Here is a 19,520-nt window from a genome sequence, read left to right on the forward strand (position 1 = left end):
AAAACATACAATCGTTATATGCGTACATGGCCAAAGGACCTTCAGTTGGGGTGGCTGAGTTTTCCGCTCTAATCCCACAAATTATTACCCTAATAGCCTCATATTGTCGCGGCTTAGCGACATCGTTTGTCATTTCCATTTTATTTATTTATTTTTTTTTTTCTTTTGCCTTTTCTGTGAGCGTGCGCACAGTTGAAATTATCGAAAAGCAAACACAAAATATGAAAAGCGCGCGCGCGCATTTTCCGCTATTTGTTTAATTTATTAAAAAAAAAAAAACGGGAAAACAAAGAGCGGTCAGGACTTTTCCATTGTTCGGCAGCCGGAAAAGTCAGCTGCATCGGCGCGGATGCGACCTTTGACCCCGGCACACGCTGCTGCGCGGTCATCGTGCGGGCAGCAGGTCCAGCAGCTTAGCGATCGAGATCTTATTGTGCCCTCACAAAAAAACCATCACAAGCTTCATCCAATATTCCGGCAGTGGTGGCTGCGGCTCCTGTGTTTGTTTAGGCGTGTCCTCCATTTCCGGCCAGCCAACAGCTAACCACCAAAACAAACTTTACAAAGACCGACTTTAACGGACTCCACAAAAATCGCAAATGAATCATACATTTTACAGCATGAAATATTAAATATATAAACAGGAAGGATAGTCGACTATCACATACCCCTTACTCAGCTAGTGGAAGCGTGAAGGACAAATTTCAATTTTTTTCTGTAATTTCAATAGAAATTGGGAGAAAAACATGATAATAGCATTTATTTTAGAAAAAAGATGAGATCTTGACGTTCATACGGACAGACGAACGGACAGACAAACTAGTTCCAGAATTTATGTATATCCTTTATAGGAAAATTTTAATCAAAATGCTATGTAGCTCATATTATATGATTAAATTTAAAGTGATATTTAATTTTATATTACATGCACTCATTAGATTGCAATCTTAATAGGCGACTGCGATTTGAATGAGAATAGCTGAAAAAGCCAATTCCGTTTAATGCCAAACTAATTCACCATTCGTATTCATATTCCAAAATTATAAATCCCAACCCCCTGGCGCGTCGAAGGATTATAATTTGATATTTTGTCGGGCAAAGTATTAGCATTTAAATTGCCTCATTATGCTGCTGAGGAAGACGAGTGACGTGGGTTCCAAGTGCCAATCATGTATTCTCTCATATGTATATTGTTGAAACTTAATACTAAACGAATGATTAAAAGTATGGGAAAACAAAATAAAATGCAAGTAAGCTCTAAAAGGGTAGCATTTCCATTTTTACCTAATTTTATGAAATATTGTACATTTTATGCGCTTTTTATATTAATTTAATTATTTATGAACTTTTTGACCAATTAACATGTTGAATTGTCTGAAATCGAAGCAAAGAAAAAAATTAAGAAATATAAAATAAATGAAAACTGCAAAATGCTTAACTTAACTTGGTGAGTAAAATGTTCTCAAGCTGCAATCCTGGCATTTTGCCAATCCGCCATTCGTGTAAATTTATATCCTGTTGGCATTGTTCCTTGATTCCGTTGAAAAACTAAGCATGAAATTGAAAGTTTCCGAGCCACTGATCCGATTTGCCGTTGCAATCAAGGATACGAAATCCAGGAGCAAGGACGAAATGAAGAAAACCTAAACTAAATAATTACGTGGCCCGACGGTCTAAGGCCAAGGCAAAAAAAAAAAGAAAATACGAAGAAAACAGAGAACAACAACAATAATAAGAATAGGTGGACGGACAGATCCTGACACCCATGGCAAAAGGACACCCCGTCCGTGGATGTGGCGTGAGTCCTGGGTCCAAACCAAAAACGAGAACGAAATTGAAATCCCAAAAATTAAATGTAATTGCAGTTGCGACAAGGAAAGAACAAAAAACTAGACCAATGCCTTGGTGTTTTCGTTTTCTCAATTTTTTTTGTTATTTTGCTCCCTTGTGAGGGGTGATCCTTTCGGCGGAGGGGTGGCTACCCCTTGCCTTCGCCTTCGCACCATCGCCTTGATCCTGCGTCCTTCGTCCTTGGGAAAGTGCGCTTTCTTTGCTTGATTAGATTTGATTTGTGTGTTTGCGGCATTTCTTTCCCCTTCTCACAGTTGGGCGAACTACATTTAATTTCTAAATTATCGACACGGCGCCGCGATGGGCGTTACATCGAACTAGGATTCGGATGCGGATGCGGATGCGAATGCGGAATGCGGATCCGTGGCAGGATCGTCTATGGATTTCAGTTGGGCGGCCCCCCTTTGCGTGTTGCTGTTTTTGTTTTGATTAAAAAATTACAGAGCTTGGCGGAATTGGGAAAAGCTGCTGTCGGAAAAATAAAAGAACATTGTAACCCCTGGAGATGCACTGAAAAAAATTGCTTCCAACTTTACAGAAAATTCGAATTTGCTGTTAAATTAGTGGTATTAAATTCCCAGCTATAATATGTTTTTCATATGAAAGCTATAGTACGTTTTTAAATTCAAAGCTGTAAAATGTTTTTGAATTCAATGCTTTTAAAATTAAAAACCTATAATTTGTTTTGAAATTCAAATATGTTTTTTAAAGACAAATGCAAGCGATGTTTGGCTAAAAGAGCAGAGTATATATAGTAATCCATTTTCAAATGTTTATACATTTATATATATACACAATTTACAATATAGATTCTGGAACAGCCTTTCCCAGAAAGTCCACCTCGTCTTCAACTACCTTCGACACGTATGCATATCGGTGTTCCTGCGGAAAGGGTGATCCTACCGCCTGTCCCATTTCCGAATCAAGTTGAAGGAAAATGAATTGGTTGTGGAGGCACCATGTACGTATGTTAAAGTAATGGATGAAGGGCAAGAGAACCTCAATCGCAGTGGCATAAATCCAGTTTCGGGCAAGGAGATCTGTCAAGCGCGGTTGACAACTGGCCGGGATTCGGGGGTTGGATCGAGTCCGAGGTCCGTGTGTCCTGTTCCCGGATCGCCCAGTTTTTTCCACTCACTCTCGCTGCGAATCGTGAATCTCGAAGGATGCGTGTGTTCATTTGCATTTAACCCTTTTGCTTGATGGTCGCCGCGGGGTTTCCACTCGTTCGTCACCATCCAAAGGAGATTCTCCATCTCTCTTGGTTTCCTAAATTTTAACCTCCGTTGCCTTCGAGAAATTTACTTGACATTTTCGTAGTTTTTATTAAAAAAAACGAATGAAGAAAAAATCGTTCCTATGGGCACATGGGATTCTTCAATTAAATATGCAAATTATCTGGATGATGCTGCAGAAATGTCAACAAGAAGCGATTCTCGTGTGATATATTTCCAAGTGGGACACTTGAAGTTGCGCCTAATTAACTAATTGCCCGTACAGCGGAAATGGGTAACGGGAATTTTGGAGGGAAGCGGTCTCTAGACCGCTGTCTTTGGCAGCTGCTAAGAAGTCAAAAACTAGAGACACCGCTGCAGTTGACTAATAGATACCCCTTACTTGCACACCGTACCATCAAATTCAATCTGAACAGGAATCTATATACTTTATATGGTCGGAAACGCATCCTTCAATCTGTTACCCACTTTTTAACTTTCTAGTAAACGCGTTATATAATACAGGATATTAGAAATTATCGCTATAATCGACTGCCGCACCTATTAGATACTTCTCGCTTAGATAATGAAGGAAGATACAGAGTGAATTAGAGTTTGAGATACAAATGAAACAAGCAGAAATGCAAATTTGCACTTGAAAGATTTCTCTTTCCAAATCGATCCTTCAACATATAAAATAAATACATATAAAATAAACAAAAAAAATAGTAAATTATACAATGCTTTTCTGACACATCCAGTTGGCTTAACAAATGTCTCCTTTTTTCAAATCCGAATAAGCAATCAACAGGTTTTGAAATACTTTTGGGCGTTCGCGGGCTGTCACATCGCGGTTTGGCCCTAATTGTCCAATGACTCATATTGCATTTATTCGTTTCCATTCAGTTCGCTTTTCCCATTTTCCATTGTCCATTTTTCGTTGTCACAACACCGCTGTCAAAGGGTGGAAAAATATCGCTGACCAACTGACCAAAAGCGCGTGCCAACGGAAAATGTCTTGAGGAAATGGAAATGCGTGGAGGGGGAAAACTCGGACACTTACAACCCTTGCCGGAGTTTTCCCGCTGGTCAGCAGAACAGCAGCAGCAGCAGCAGCAGCGGAAAATGCAGCGTGAAGAATTGGAAGGAACACATAAAATCGACTCTACTTTGATGAGGGTCGACGACGACAGGAGGAGGAGGAGGAGGAGGAGGAAATGGAGGAAGCGAAGGCGAAGGATATCGAGGAGGAGGACCTCCACTTAGCATTGTCATGCGAAGATCGGGAACAGATCGGAATGGGTAGAGGAGTAGGGAACGTGGAGCCACGGACAGGATAGCAATATGTAAATGTCATCATCGGTGGGGGGAAAATTTCGATTGGCACCTGCTGCTTCTTCTGCTGCTGTGGAAAAATCGCGGGCAACGGGGGAAAAAACAGGTGCCATACGTCCATGAAAATGCCGTAAAACTGATCGATGGAGTTGGTTTTTAACTTAACGATCTCTATCCCAAGAAAAAAGGAACCCTATTCCACGTGCGAGGAAATGAAAAATCACCGTGCCGCATTGCCAGTTCAAACAATTTGAATAGGAAAGCTGGAATGTTGGCCTAAGGAAAAACCAACTGGAAATGATACACAGCGAAAAAAATGACATGTTAAATGTTCTAAAACATTTGAAAACGATTTAAACTTGTATAAAAATTATTAAAGGCAATATTAAAAAAACCAATATTTGCTAATATAAAAATAAAATACAGATATCGTTATTTAAAGGTATACCTACACAAATACCATATTTCAAGCTCCAAGAATAAATCCTTTTAATTTTGTTTTACATTTAAAATCTATTTTAAAAATATAATGGAAATTTTATGTACGCCTGTAAAATGTTAAAATGTTATTTCATTTTGTTAGGTGTATAATCCACAGTCCTGTTTCTTCCTGTTTCTTCCTGTTTAGTCGGCAAATGGGTCGGGAAAGTGCCGCAATTTATGCGTCAGTTGCAGCGAAGCGGAAAACTGGTTCGCATTCGACACAGGACAGTGAAGGAATCCTGCGCCAGGATTAAAAGTCGAGTCAGGTATGCGAAGGACTTGGAACTAAAACTGCAAAATTAGAAATGAGAGCGAAGAAGCGAGAAATGAGAAATGAGAACTGAGAAACGAGAACTGAGAATCGGTAACTGAGAAACGGGAACTGAGAACTAGCTAAGAAGCTAGAGCTGAAGAATTCGGAGCAAGAGGGTGCTTATCCTTCAAGGATAACAAATGGGGAAATGATGTAATCTCGTTAGGAATCCAAAATGTCCACTGATCCATTATAGTAGTGTTTTTGATCGTATTGCTTAAGTTAGTACATTACATAGATTACAAATATACATTTGTTAGTCAATACTTTCCACCTATGTGGTCCTCTCGTTTTAGCCACCTAATGGAAATCGCCTGAGACTACCTGTTCATTATGGAGAAAGCATTTCCCTCGCATTTTCCCCGCTACTGTGGCCCGCTTTCCCTTCCCATTTTTCCATTTCCGATTTGATCTGCCCGGCATGTGGCCATCTAAGCCTTTCAACTTTCCACTCGCCACTTGGTTTTCTTCGCTTATCGATCGACAGGTGAGTTTGGGAGCCATTAATTGGATCTCATCAATATGCAAAAGCCGAATGGAGTCGTCGAGTGAGCAGACCGTCCTACAAATTGGAGCAAACACTTGCACCTGTAGGTGCCTCGCCTCGTCCGTCTCTTTCTCGCCCGATCTGCGCGTCTCCCTCGCACTCTATTGATTGCATATCGAGTGGACTAAGTCGAGGAAATGACGGCCAACTAATGAAGACAGGTGCCACGGGCCAGGGGATCACAGGAATAACAGGATAGCCAAAAAAGAAATACATACACTCGATCATTGGCAGCAAGAAAGCGTGTACACTGCTCGAAAATAGGTCTAAAAACTAAATCTTTATATAGGAAATCTAACTTTAAACATACTTGTCTAGCAATATGCTAGCTGAATATTGTATAATACAACTAAAACGGATAAAATAATATTTAAAACTAAGTAACAAGAAATACTTTTGTTATTTAGACTACTTAGTATATTTGTAGCGCATTGCAATCACATTAATAATTGGAAAACCAAACTAATAAGTTGATTAGTTACTACGTTTAAAATTTGATGAAATAATAAACATTTTTTGCTTAGAGTATCTTTTTAATACAGATGGATATCAAAGAAAAGTTTAAAAAGTTTAACACTGATGAATACTCGATTGTAGTTTAGCTTGCGAACCCAAAGTGACGTTACCCTTTTATATAAAGGACTTGCATATATTTCGCGCAGTGTACCCACATCGTTTGCACCAAGACAGGTTAAATTATGGCAGGACATTCTATTTGCATCCCAGATACCCGCCAACCAGCATAATTCAGCGGCTAATTTCGCCGTCGCATACGCTAATTTCCAATATTGCCATAAAATTCGGAATCGACTGGCGATGGGAATGGGGATTTCGGATAGGGATTTCGCACATGTCCCAGTGACTGCACAATGACAATGACATGGGAAATTACACAGAATGTTGGGAGGCGGGGTAAAGAGGCCCGCATCATCAGCTGCCGCGGTGCCAAGGTGCAGTTTTATGACTCCGCCAGGATGCGATCCTGTCGCCGATCACGGGCTAATCACAATAGTCCTTTCTCTTCCGCTGCCACACGCCCCTGAAGAACTCGAATTGCTATTGCTATTCCGATTCCGATTTCGATTCTAATGGCAATTTGATAAAGTCTCCAAAGGCGACGAATGAAGTGCGCGATCATTAAAATTTTCAGCCCGCTCGTAAATGCCAAATGATAAATCCCTGAAGTCGCAGGCAAAACAATTGATCGGCGATTTTAAGTGCACTTTTAGTGCACTTTTACTGCACTTTTATTCGCTGCCGGCCGGCCCAACAAATTTCTGGTGTTTTACGACACGGATTTGAACTACAAACAATTCATTAAACACAAACACTACAAACACACATATTGAATTCGAAACTTTTTACGCATTTTTACGATCCATCTTTTGTGGACAAACATTGTGTGCAGCAGCAGACAATGGATATCTTTCGGGTTTTCGAGGAGTAAGGACTCTTTAGGAGATTAAGGACTGATTAGAATGCATTTAAGGGGAATATTACTTTAATGGGGAGGTTGTTTTCTTATTTGGTCTTTATTAAATGCACAATTGGTTTTTTTTTTTTTGTCAAATATTTAGAACACATTAAGCATTTTATGTTTCCACCTTCCTGTAAAACATACAAACCTATTTGCGTTTGTTGCGAATTCAAACTTGCTGCATTCTGCTGCATTGGCAGCACTGATTGTTAAAGGTAGCTTTGCAAAATTAGCTATCGATAACCGCAATAAATGCCACTTGGCAAAAGTTCAATGACCCCAAAACTGTAGGAACGTCAATTAATTAGTTATCGAACTAGTTGAGAGTCTCGATTTTAAATTCCTTCTTTATTTTCGGAATTCCATCAACACGTGCATGTGCGATGACTTCTGCCGATAACAAGTATCCGACCAACAATCTGGAGACAAACCACCTACTCCGCGAGATTGCACTTCGTCCATCGATCTGGGACAGTCGCATCAAATTCTCGCTGCGTCGGCCGCAAATCCCTATCGACTGGCTGGATGTCTCCAATGCGGTAGGACTTGGCGTTGACGAGTGCAAGCGGCGTTGGAAGAGTCTGCGTAACAACTACCGCACTAAGATCCACCAAGGCAACGCCTGGAGCTGGCCGCACTCCAAACAAATGGAGTTCGTTCGCGATGTCTTCCCGCCACACAAGCCCAAGACTCCTGCGCGTTGCCGTGTTCAGGTGAAGAAAAGCAAGCTAATTCTACATCCGCAACAATATCTGCAATCGGTGGCGAGCTATTCGGCATTCAAAAAGGGTGGCATCGAATTCGAGGCGGAGGAGAGACTCTTTCTGGTTACGGACGAGCCGGCATTCGATCTGGATGTGGACGAGGAGGTGACCAGGCTATTGGGCACCGATCAATGGTTGTGGCAAACCAATCTGGACTTCATACTACTGCCCATTTTTCGAGCGCCACCGCCATCAGCCATGGCCAAAATATCCAACGAATCGAACCGCCATTTCCTGCTCAGCATGGTGCCCATGCTCCGATCTTTGAGCGATCGCAGCAAGGAACGTTTCCGCAGTTGGACACGGCGAGTGCTAAGGGAGATGCTCATCGCGGAGAAGAAGCTGCTGACGTGATCGATGGTGGACCATCGATGTGGTCACAAAACTGATTTTTGAACAATTATTATATATTCCATTGTTAGTAGAGCTGCGCGTTTGGCGTTTATACCAAATGGAATGGATGCGTTTGAGGAACTTGTAGGTTTTCCAAAGGATTAAAGGATCATCATGTTAATTGAAAAGCTTTTATGTTTATGTTTTATGTTTCCAAATGAATTTCTGAATCTTTACACAAAGCCGTGAATACTGAAAAGATAATAAAAATGCATTATTAATAAATGAGAAAAATGAATGATAATGCGAAAATTCTGTATGTTTTTAATGTAGAGTTATTTATGTAGTTCATCAAATGGATATCGCAATGCATTTCAACGAGTCTGCCTACCGGTTTAAAAAAGAAGTGAATACATTTCGGAGCTCATCATAGATTATAAAGCATTTAAAACTCATACATAGAACTAAACCGCAAGGTAAACAAAGCCGCATAAGTTCACTTCACATCAAATTGGCTTAAGTGCTTACCCGAAGGTCCAGCCCCCTTCACTCCTTTAACTTTTCGTCCTTGCACAGCATCCGCAACCTCGTTGATCCTTTTGGCTGACCGTAAATATGCTTAATTACCCCCGGATGGACGGCGATCAAAATGTATCTATTAGTTTGCATTTGGCATTGTGCCGAGAGCTAAAGTTTGTCGGGCAAACAACATTTACATAGGCAATCGGTATCGCAATCTGAAGATCTAAGGATCTGCAGATCGAGGACTACAACCCTTTGCCTGCCGTCGTCTGCTATGCAAATCGATTGGATTCTTTGATCCTGCGGTCTGCCCCGACTCCTGACCTCTCCTCACCTCATCCCTCTGAAGAAAGTGTGAGTATTTCGGATTGGATCCCCAAGATGAACGCAGGGGGATTACCGAAAACCACAGTCAGGACATTCGTTTGGCGCGCAAACCAACTCAAGATGTCCTCCTTTTAAAGAGCGAGATGGAAACAGAGGAAGACAGAGATAGGGCGAAAGGGAGAGGGATAGGCACTCACGTCACATTGATTAATCGTCGAGAATCTGGAAATGTGGATTTCCTAGCTGCCGTGAAATCAGAGCCTTTGACAAATACAAATAGTTGGCAATTTCCTCGCCGATCCTCCCCTGATCTGGTCTGATCTGGTCTGGTCTGGTTTCTTGGGCCACTTCCACAGGCGAGGCACATTGCTCACGTCATCTGGGATTAGAGCCGTGTCCCTCACTCTGCTCCATTTATTGACAGTTGCGATTCATTCGGCTCGATTCCCCCACCCCGATGTCCTGGATATGGGACATCCCATCCTAGCACACCTTTTCCCCCTGACACTGATTGAGTTCGCATGGGCATCTTGAGTCCTGTCATCTCACAGCTTCGCTAATGATCGTTATCAGTTCGTAGCACTCCTCGAAAATATTCGGAGATGTAGTTGCTGCAATTTCACTCCATTAGCGCTATTTTCAATCCATTAACAATAAGAATGCAATTATATCACAAAAGCAATCGGATTGAACTACTTCTACAGTATTGAATATCCTTACACTTTGAATAATGGTATAGCAAAAATACTACATACTACCTTGATTATTTATTATTTCCCTAATTAAAAGAGTTTGTAGCTAATCAATCGAAGTACATATAGCATATGATGAAAATCCTTTATAGTATCTTTTATATTTAGTCCCACAAATTATGATTTTTAGAACCTAAAGCGAGATATATTTTATAAGAATACATCTAAAATATACACCATATCAGAAATACGATATTAATATAGTGATATAATCACTATGAAAACCTAACATTTTTGATGATATCATCTTGAACTGGTATGTATGTACTTGGGAGCAGAAACCTTATAAGTGTGGCAATAGATTGCGCGAATTCGAAGCCTCCGCCGCTTTTTCGGTTCGCGTAATTTCCGGCACTTAACCCTATTAGGCCGTCAATTGTCGACCAATTTACAACGGCAACATGTGGCAGCACTTGAGCAACTCCTTCAACTCAATTTCCTTCTTCCATTTATTCTGGGCTCCTTAGATCCCAAGACCGCGACTCATCCACACAACCCACCCCACCCCACCCCTCGCTCAGCAACGACTGCACTGTAAGAAAAGTAATCAACTTCAACTTAATCAACTATACACTGCCGAAGAAAATGCTTTTAATAAAAGAATTTTCCCCTACAGGGCAATTTTTTGCGCATGCAGGACAAATATGAATTTACCTCTTCGACGAGAATTCCTTCGTTGGTTTCTTTCATGTTATACGTCCCACTCGCAGGATTCTTCGTCTTCGTGCCCTAGATCAATCCAGTATACAAGGTATAGATTCCATTGAGCAAATCCTAAAGGTGTTGTGTTTTTTGGAGCACGTTGAGTGTAAATGTCAAAAATTGTATTGGAAAAAAACGAAGTTAAAGTCATCGCCTACTTAAAAATAGTATTGCATAAGAACAATTTTAAAATCATCGACTTACTTGTTATACAGCACTTAAACAAGATACTAGATATATATATAATTTTGAAATTTTCTTTTAAAGCCTCTTTTTAAATTAGGATATAGTTTATTAATAATTCAATATCAATGCAATACGTTTGTTATTTGATTTAGTAATTATCCCATGATCTCACTCCCATTTATTTCAGTGTACGCTTGCCTTGCTGTTTGTGACGACAGCTGTCCCCGAGGATTCCCCCCTGCTCCTGCCCCCGCCCCCGCCCCCGCTCCTTATCCGCCGACGCATGCCACGATGCGATTTTGTGTCCTTTTCATGGGCCGGCTCCTTGTTCTCGTCCTTGTTGCCCATTCCTCCTTTCGTTTCTTGTTTGCCATTGACTCGTGCTCGACATTCTCGCATATTCCCTTTTGGCGCACTTTTCGAAAAGGTGTTTTTGCGCCTGCTCCTTCTCGAGATCCTGCTCCCGATTCCGATTCCGATTCCGATCACGATCCCGATTCTTCGTCTGTCCCTGTTCTTATGCGACATTTGGCAAGCAGCGAATCAGAGTAGGTATGTAAACCCCCAACTCCAACTCCACCCTCAATGCATCTTGAACTGGAGTTCAGTGAGGGATTCAGTTTCTCGGGCAGCTGGTTGAACTCAATTGAGCGTAGAAAATGAGAAACGGAGGCAGTGGTCCAACAATGGATCAATTCATTGCATTCGATGTGCGACAAGGAGCGAAAAACGAGGATAAAATCAAAATCATAAACACGAACAGGACGTAACTATGGCCAAGGTCCAAAGGAATTTACCTAACGACGTTTAATAGACATCTAACGACTGTTAAAAAACAGCAGCCGGCTTAAGAACAAAAAGAGAATAGTTCAAAAGAAGATAGAACGCTATAGTCGAGTTTCTCGACTATCAGATACCCGTTACTCAGCTAGTGGAAAGGGAAGAACGAGAAATTTCAACATATATCCGGCACATCAATAGAAATTGGGTAACAGGCATGGATCGACTTGGCTGGTGATCCCTATAAGGAATATATATATCGGAAATGGTTCCTTCTACCTGTTGCATACTTTTCAACGAATCTGGTGCATATTCTTTAACTCTATGGTTATGCAGATCTTATCTGCAATGATATATATTGTAGCTTAAATCACTTAGAAATTTGCTTTTTAGGACAGCTTGTTCCAGTTTTTATTCCACATCCTTGCCAGCTGGCGGTGAAGGATCAAACCGTATGTATATACATATATATCGCCGCCCCCTCAAGATCGGCTGGCATATAACTGGCATAACTTAGTTATGGGTCGGTAATTTGCAGAGTCACAGTTCCCAGATGCACTGAGAGAAAATTGCACGCACTACTGTACACTATTTACTACGAAATTAAAAGTTTTAAATGTTTAAAATCTTTGATGGGTAATCCTTATGATTAAGTACGCAAGATACACCAAATTTGTAAGTTCTTTTTTCTCCGTGTAGTTATGGATCGGTGATTCGCCGTTTGTAGATCTGGAGTACAGTTAACAAGGACCTCGAATCCTGGCTCAAAACCCTCGATACAAGCCGTTGACCGTACAATTTGGTCGATTCTATGCAAATTTATGCAAATGCCCACCGTTTTGTAGCCTGTCGTTTGTCGTTTGTAGTTGTTGGTGGTTCGCCATTTGGTGGTGCACAGGTGCGTGATAAGTGCCGTGTAAAGGACTCGCAGGATATGCCGCAACATTTTTACTACCACAACTGTTACTCCCGCACCCTCTAGCTCAGTGCATATTATCCAGCATATCCTGCCAGCTCGCCGGTTGGAAATGAAAGGTCGACGGTGATGAATTCATGGGCGGAACGTGAGAATCCAGTTTAACTTCAACTCTAGAATATTGCCTCTGAAATATTGCCAAGTAATCCCCACGTAGAAGACAGTTTATCTCTAATTAATGGTTGTACTTATCTAACGCTAACAAGGACCCAATTGCGTTTACGCGGCAAAATGATCTTTACATCCTTTTAAGAATTAAATGTTCATATTTAATGGTAACAAATCGAACTTTCCTTTTTTAGGATATTAGGAATAATAAATTCGCAATTCAACTAGTTTTTCAAATCGGTTTTTTATTTGTCAGAAAAAAAAAGGATTCTTAGGTAATTATAGGATCTGTTTCAACATTCGTATTCCAAGGCAATGCTGCGCTTTTAGCCACTCAAAAAAAAAAAAAAGGTTTAGGTTATAACCAAACAGAAGTCAAAAATCAACATATGGACATGACCCGCATTGGGTCACTTCTCCACGAACAGATCCTCGGCGTAGGAGAAGCTCAGCCGCCGCTTGGTAACCGCCTCCACCCGCCCGCCGCATGATCCCATGGCCACCAGCTCCTCCTCAAAATCGCTGGTCGAGTTGTGCCCACTGTCCGGGCTAATGTGGCGCCTCTTCTGGGCGAACCGCTGGCTGGGCACTGCAGATCCGGACCTGGCCGCTGCGAGCAGCTTCTGCGCCGACTGCCTGACGCTGGAGGAGATCTTGGTGGTGATCTTTCGCTTGCGCCGCACCACCCGCTGCCTGCGCAGCTGCAGGGAATGCCGCTTGGCATCCTGCGATTCGGATTCGGTGGGCACGGGGGAGCGCACCTCCCGCTCCTCGAAGCCCTCCGCTGGCAGGGAATCCCTCCGCGAGGGCGACTTCCAGTACTCGCACAGATCGCTGGCCGGATCGAAGGCGGGGCGGTAGGTGGGCGATGGCGTCTGGGTGGAGCCGTGCCCGTGCCCGTGTCCGTGGCTGCTCCGGAGCACCTGCTGCCTGAGCCTGTGCCGCTGGCGGAGATGCTGCCTGGGCTGGCGGTGCTGATGCTGGTGCTGTTGCTGTCTGGCGTTGGGCAGCACCTTGCGGTTGCTCTCGAGGATGGCATCGATCATACGCTCCAGGGTCACATCGCCCATCTGGCTGGAACTGAGCGTATTCTGTTCGCCGATCGGAGGAGCTGGATGCGGATGGGGATGCGGATGTGGTAGTGGCTTCTGCTCCAGGTAGCGCGGCTTCTCGAAGTAGCTGTCCGGGATGCCCATGCCGCGCAGGGCGATCAGGGAGCCAGGAATGATGGCGGCATTGGGCGAGTACTCCGCCTCGAAGGTGGGCAGTGTGCAGGCGAACTTCAGGGGAACAGCAGCTGCTCCTCCAGTTGCCCCACTAGCGCCACTTGCTCCTCCCGATGGCGGCGTGGCCAGGATGTTGCTGAGGTCCTTGAGCAGTGGTGTGCGAGCATGGAGGCTCAAGGAGCTGGCCGGCAGCGGCGTGGAGGTCAGCTGGTTCTCCTTGCCTGGCGCCACTCCGATCGACTTCCTCTTGAGTTTGCCACGCAGGGCGTGGAACTCGCTGTAGCTGGAGCCCACCACTTCGGCCTTCTGCTCGAGAGATCCTGATCCCGATCCCGATTCCGATCCTGTTTGCGATCCCATGGCCAGCTCCTTGGCCAGATACGAGTTTCGCGGCTGGTTGACAGCCCACTTGAGCATCCTGGCAGCTGCTGTCTGTCGCTCCTGCGGTGCCAAGATATCTGGAAAAGTGGCAAAAAGGATAGGGCTAGTTAGCGATTGTCTATTTGCAAAGCTTCTCAAGCAGAATGGAATTGCAAAAAAAAAAAGCAAAAACAGAGCAAAAACCCGACTAACTTGTAGCGAAACGAGTTTGCACAGGGGCCTGCTTGGGATTTCGCCAAGGATTCGCACAGCTGAACGCCAGCTTCCCGATTTCCGCAAGGAGTTTCTGGTTCCGCATATCCTTGCGAACAATTGAGCCGGCACAAAGAGCCCGGGAACAAAGGAAAAGCGCGCTAAAGCTTCGCGATTTTCTGGGCCTCCGGTTCGCTCCTGTTCGCCATACCAACGCACTGCCCTCCAGCTGCGATTTAGCCCAAGGTTCTGCCTCGCGTATCGTGTGCTCGGGTGGTGTGCCGGCACAGGGAGAAATTATCACCCAAAATCAGGCAGGAATTTGGGGATTTATGCGCAAAAATCGGAATATCTATACATTTTATTTATATTATTTTTTAACTGATTGAACTATTGTTCAAATAATTTCAGAATCTGGGGAATTATTTGGCATCTAAATGGCTTTGTTACAATAAAGAAGATATTAAAATTGGTTCCAGATTTAGTACCCGATTAAATTATAAAAGCAATAAGCTATTCAAATTTCAATAGAAATGAAAAATGTTTACAACATTCTTTACTATAAAAATAAAATATTTAAGCAAAGCCCTTGATAGTCAAATTAGAAATTAGCGGTCCAATATACCATTTCATTAAATTTGCAAATCAATAGAAATTTTGGGAACTAAGTTCGCCAAGAAAGTTACTAATATAATTATTATTCATTTTGAATAGTAAATTTGTTGAGCTGCATGATTTTGAGACTGAAGATTCAAGTGATAAAAAAAGTGTGGCTGGGAGAACATATATATTTTTTGCCGTGTGAACTTGGGCAAAATGGTGGTGCTGCCGGCACACTCTGTTGCCTCGTCCTACTCCCATTCCTCTGCCCCATCCTCCAGTGGTGTCGATCTCCGGCCACTCGAGGAGTGATGGCGATAAGGGGGGATCCGCAGGAGTGAGCGATTTCGCTCATCTACTCGATTCCGGGATATGTACGTGCGTGCTAGCATTTTTGCGCATTTTGCAGCCGCCGCTCTCGTTTTGGTCTGAAGAGCACTCGAGCACTTGGGCCAAGTGGCCCGAGTTCGAAAACCCATTAACCCATAGCCCATTGCCCATATCCCATTGCCCAAGCTCAAAACCAAAACGCAGGAGCTAAAACCCAGCAAAACATAACCCAAAATCGCACGCGCACAATTTATACGTTTTTAGGCGATTTTAATGGGGTGTTTTTAATTAAACCCCGCTGCCCCAGACACTTCTGCTTTAATGCATTTTTAATGCACATTTAGCCCGAAAATATGCACACTGGCTTTTCGTTTTCCATTTCATGCACTTCACTTATCTTTACCTTTTTATTTGTATATATTTTTTTGGAATTTTTCGCGTTCTTCGTTTTTTTTTTTTTGGGGTATCCAAAGTTCAGAAATTGCTTCGTTTCACAATGAAAAATAATATAAAATTTTGTGGTATTTTTTCTTTGCACGTTTAAAAAAAAAATGAAAATAGGCGTAACGAGACGGGTGTTGGGAAATCAAAATTGTAAATTTTGAAATTTATTTCCTGCTCGCGATCGCAGAGAAATACACGTCCTGTCGCTGCAACAGACGAAAAGTGACTAATTCTACCCTCGCACGCAAACGTTGCGTGCTCACCTCGCAGAGCTTGAAACCCGGTCTCACGAGGCACACTGAAAACAAATATGTTGTACTTTGGGACCAGCTATACAAAATATTTTAAATGTATTACAGATTTTTGAATGAGAAGATACCCAACTATTTGAAACAGATTTTGATAACTATTTACGAATTTGTTTTATGCACACATAAAGATAACATTTAGGAATTTTGTATACAAATGAAATATATCCTAAATATATATCATAGTTGATTATTACATATTTTTAGTTCATTTAAAAGTATTGAACTACAGTCTTTTTTGACAGTGTACTAATGGAACCACCACCTTTTCAACAGCACCTTTCAATATTGAAGGTGAGATTGCCGTTCGTTCGCTCTCCCGATTTCTCTCCCCTGTTGACTGCTGAGGAATTTCGGGACTCGGAAAGGACATTCCCTTGGACTGAACTTGAAAACCTAGTGTAGCACCACCACTAGCCCGGCAATTTGAACTCGTCCCACCCCCCGGAGCGGGAGCGATCGGGTTGATATTGAAATCGAATGCTTTGCATTCCAATTCATCTCACATGGCATTTCACTTGGCATTTGTCAAGTTTGGATTTCCATCGTATAATGCTTGACAAATGCTCCGGCTAACGATCGGCATATATAATATTAATGGCCCACAAGGGACCTTCCATTGGGCCATCATCATTTGTGCGATTGATATACATGTTCCGAAATTGATTGAGATTTGATTTTGGGAAGTGTTTGGCAAGATGTCAGGAGTGACTTTTAGAATTATATCCTGCGGATTCGGTAAGTCTGAAAATATATACTATATTTTAATGAGAACTTTAAAAGCAGTTTCCTTATGCAAAATTACTTATCCTTGATGCTTTCGACTTTGATCATTTATGAATTAATCGAATATGTTTAATATTTAAGGCTGCGAAATACCAAATTCAAGGCACTGACAATAGAATCAGTCTAAACAATACGCCATATAGTCTTCCCTAGCCAGATCCAATTATTCCCTGTGTTTCGCATCACCTATTGATCTGCAGATCCTTTTCCATGGCATTTCGCATGATCCTGGGCAAATAAGCCGATCCGAGAGCCTCTGGTCCTTGAAGTGCCTGCCTGTCAATGGATGCCAGCTTTTCACGGCGATCCCAAATCAATCAAAGGATCTGGGTCCTGTGAACACACACAGACACACCAATACCAAACCCCACCCCCTGCCATTGCCCGCCAGGCATATCGAGTGGGAAAGCGGAAGAAAAGGGAAAGCAGTGGAAATCGAAGGAAGAAGGACGAAGGACGAAGGAGCCAGAGGGAAGCTCTGAGCAAATACAAATTCTAAATTATGGCCCATAATTCAGGGCCAGGTTTTAATAATTTTGCGCGCCCCGCCGGCGAAAGTAATGAGAGAAAGCAGAAGCAGAAGGTGAGGGAGCAGAGGAGCTCGCCTAGCCGTGCTAATCCCCGAGCGAACAGCTGTCCGGCCCAAGGATTGTGCATTGTGGGTCCCTATGTGTGATTCCTCGGATTTCCTCAAAACTCGGCCGCTCTGTCCTGGCGCTATCAGTGTGCGGCTTGTGATTCAAGATTACCTTTTCCCTACCCACTTTTCACTTTATCTAGATGTCCTTGCCGCCGCACGTTTCTCCAACGATGGCCAGCGGAATGGGATCCTGCACAGAGAGGAAAAGGATATACATTAGTTTAGATTTATGGGCACATATTTTATTAAGATTATGCGGAAACTTCAGTTAACTGGATTATTCTAGTAACAGGCATTGAAGAATTGTTTGAATATTTACTATATCATTCAAGACTGATTTTTAACCATTTTCAAATCAAATATTATGTATTATACAGAAAGATTCCATTAGCAGCCAAAGTTTGTCTTCTTTTTAAAATACCTATAGTACTAAAACTTTTATTTATGAAATTGTTGTTCAAATTCGAAAAAACCCAGAGCTAGATTTTTTCGACGTGTGTAAGAAAATGCCATTGATTGGGAAAAGCGATTGGAAAACGGTAGCAAATCGGAGCGTGAAGTCTTAGACTTATGAAAAATTGCACAATTGTTGGGCAATTTATTAGCGGCTGGGCTGGAGGAGGAACTGGATGATGGGAATGAAGAAGCGGAAAGGGGCTCCTCCTGCCCTAATTTATCTTCCTTGTCACCCTCTCCTTATTTTTCTTCGTAGCCTGCTCTGGCTGTCGCTCATCGATCCCTTCGGCATTATCCTTGGGCCTTTTTGGCCAGTGACCAATGCGTTAAATTGCCATTGATTCGGGAAGGACTGGCACGGATTATTATTGGAAAGATCACAGATCTTCGGGCACGCAGCTGCTGCTGGCCATCTTCCTTGATCTCCGCCCAATATTATTGATTTATTTCAATTTGCTTCGTTTTTTTCCCGAGATTTATCGTTGGTCACTCAGCTGCTGATCCATGTCCAGAATATTCACGTTTTATCCATATGAATGGTATGGAAAATTAGGGCCAGTTCAATTTGGTCTGGGAAGGTAGTGCCCCCCTTCCGAATGTCAATTTAGCGAAACGAAGGTTTGAGATTTATTTGAATAAACGTTTGTGGGAAAAAGTCGTAAAGAACTCAAATTGGTTCAATATGTCTAATATATATATATGCAGCAATGATTTTTCCTTAAAATAGGTGGATATTAAATACTGTATTAAAAAAGAAAACGTTCTGTCATCTTATGATGGTATTTAACCTATGAAGATGTCTTGTATTTTTGGAAATTCCCTTTGGGACTGATATATTTACGATCTCATTGTTTGAACTCGATGAACTCACAACACTTGAGCATATTTAATTGTGCCACCACCAGTTGCAATAAATTGTATCCTATAGCACTTGGTGGTCCGGAACTGCAGTGTCATATGAAATGCTAAAGCAGGTCCTGGCACTTCCTCAGCGAACAAAAAGTTGTGTTTAGTTTTTGCACAAAAACTGTCAAATAAATTTAGCAAGCAATAATATGGCGAAAGCAAATAGTAAAGATTCCAAAACTGAAGAATTGGGCAGATGTACGGTTGAGATTTAATTCTATTTTTCTCAAACGGACAATCGGCGGCTGCGAAAATATCATAAATTTGAGATCAGCAGAGAAAGCAGGAGGGAAAGTGAGGGAAGGTAGGAGCAGGACGGACCGGGAGCCCTTTAACCAATAAATTGCAAAACAATTGCACAATTTTCCACAACAATTTCCACAGGACAGCGATGTCCCATAAACAATGGGCCAAATTTGTACAATGCCCAAAGTTCCTGTTTGTGTTGTCCTTTTCTTGGCGAAAATCGTGAGAGAAGGAAGGAAAAATCGGAAAGAATTGCCTTGCTAGGGTCTAACGACTATAAGATACCTATTATTTAAACCTTTTATATATTTATGTTAGAAAAAGTTGGCAAATGA

At 42.3% G+C, this 19,520-nt stretch overlaps 2 protein-coding genes and 1 non-coding gene across 6 annotated transcripts, besides 2 other annotated features; 1 reads left to right on the forward strand and 2 right to left on the reverse strand.

The window, feature by feature from the left end:
• Positions 1-654: 654 nt before the first annotated feature.
• Positions 655-731: a mobile genetic element.
• A 6,576-nt stretch (positions 732-7,307) lies between these two features.
• Positions 7,308-10,726, reverse strand: asRNA:CR43299 (antisense RNA:CR43299). Of its 3 annotated transcripts, NR_047815.1 has the most exons (4): positions 10,149-10,405; positions 9,364-9,881; positions 8,846-9,294; positions 7,308-8,569 (listed from the first exon to the last, which is right to left on the reverse strand). The 3 variants fall into 3 exon arrangements; NR_047816.1 differs by having other exon boundaries at positions 7,543-8,569; positions 9,364-10,405; NR_047817.1 differs by lacking the exons at positions 8,846-9,294; positions 9,364-9,881; positions 10,149-10,405 and adding an exon at positions 10,573-10,726 and having other exon boundaries at positions 7,549-8,569.
• On the forward strand, positions 7,604-8,338 carry CG8119 (uncharacterized protein; the record flags this gene model as incomplete). The annotated part of the gene is made up of 1 exon (NM_132822.1): positions 7,604-8,338. One exon carries the CDS (start codon positions 7,604-7,606, stop codon positions 8,336-8,338), a length of 735 nt encoding a protein of 244 aa, NP_573050.1.
• A 948-nt stretch (positions 10,727-11,674) lies between the features above and the next one.
• Positions 11,675-11,788: a mobile genetic element.
• Positions 11,789-12,903: 1,115 nt separating this feature from the next.
• CG15646 (uncharacterized protein) lies at positions 12,904-16,048 on the reverse strand. Of its 2 annotated transcripts, none has more exons than NM_001298352.1 (2): positions 15,803-16,048; positions 12,904-14,354 (listed from the first exon to the last, which is right to left on the reverse strand). In NM_001298352.1, exon 2 carries the CDS (start codon positions 14,311-14,313, stop codon positions 13,081-13,083), a length of 1,233 nt encoding a protein of 410 aa, NP_001285281.1. In that variant the 5' UTR covers positions 14,314-14,354; positions 15,803-16,048; the 3' UTR covers positions 12,904-13,080. The 2 variants fall into 2 exon arrangements, with proteins under 2 accessions (NP_001285281.1, NP_573051.1); NM_132823.2 differs by lacking the exon at positions 15,803-16,048 and adding an exon at positions 14,470-14,816.
• Positions 16,049-19,520: the final 3,472 nt, after the last annotated feature.

This window comes from Drosophila melanogaster, chromosome X, assembly GCF_000001215.4.
Source record: "Drosophila melanogaster chromosome X".
Lineage (NCBI taxonomy): Eukaryota > Metazoa > Arthropoda > Insecta > Diptera > Drosophilidae > Drosophila > Drosophila melanogaster.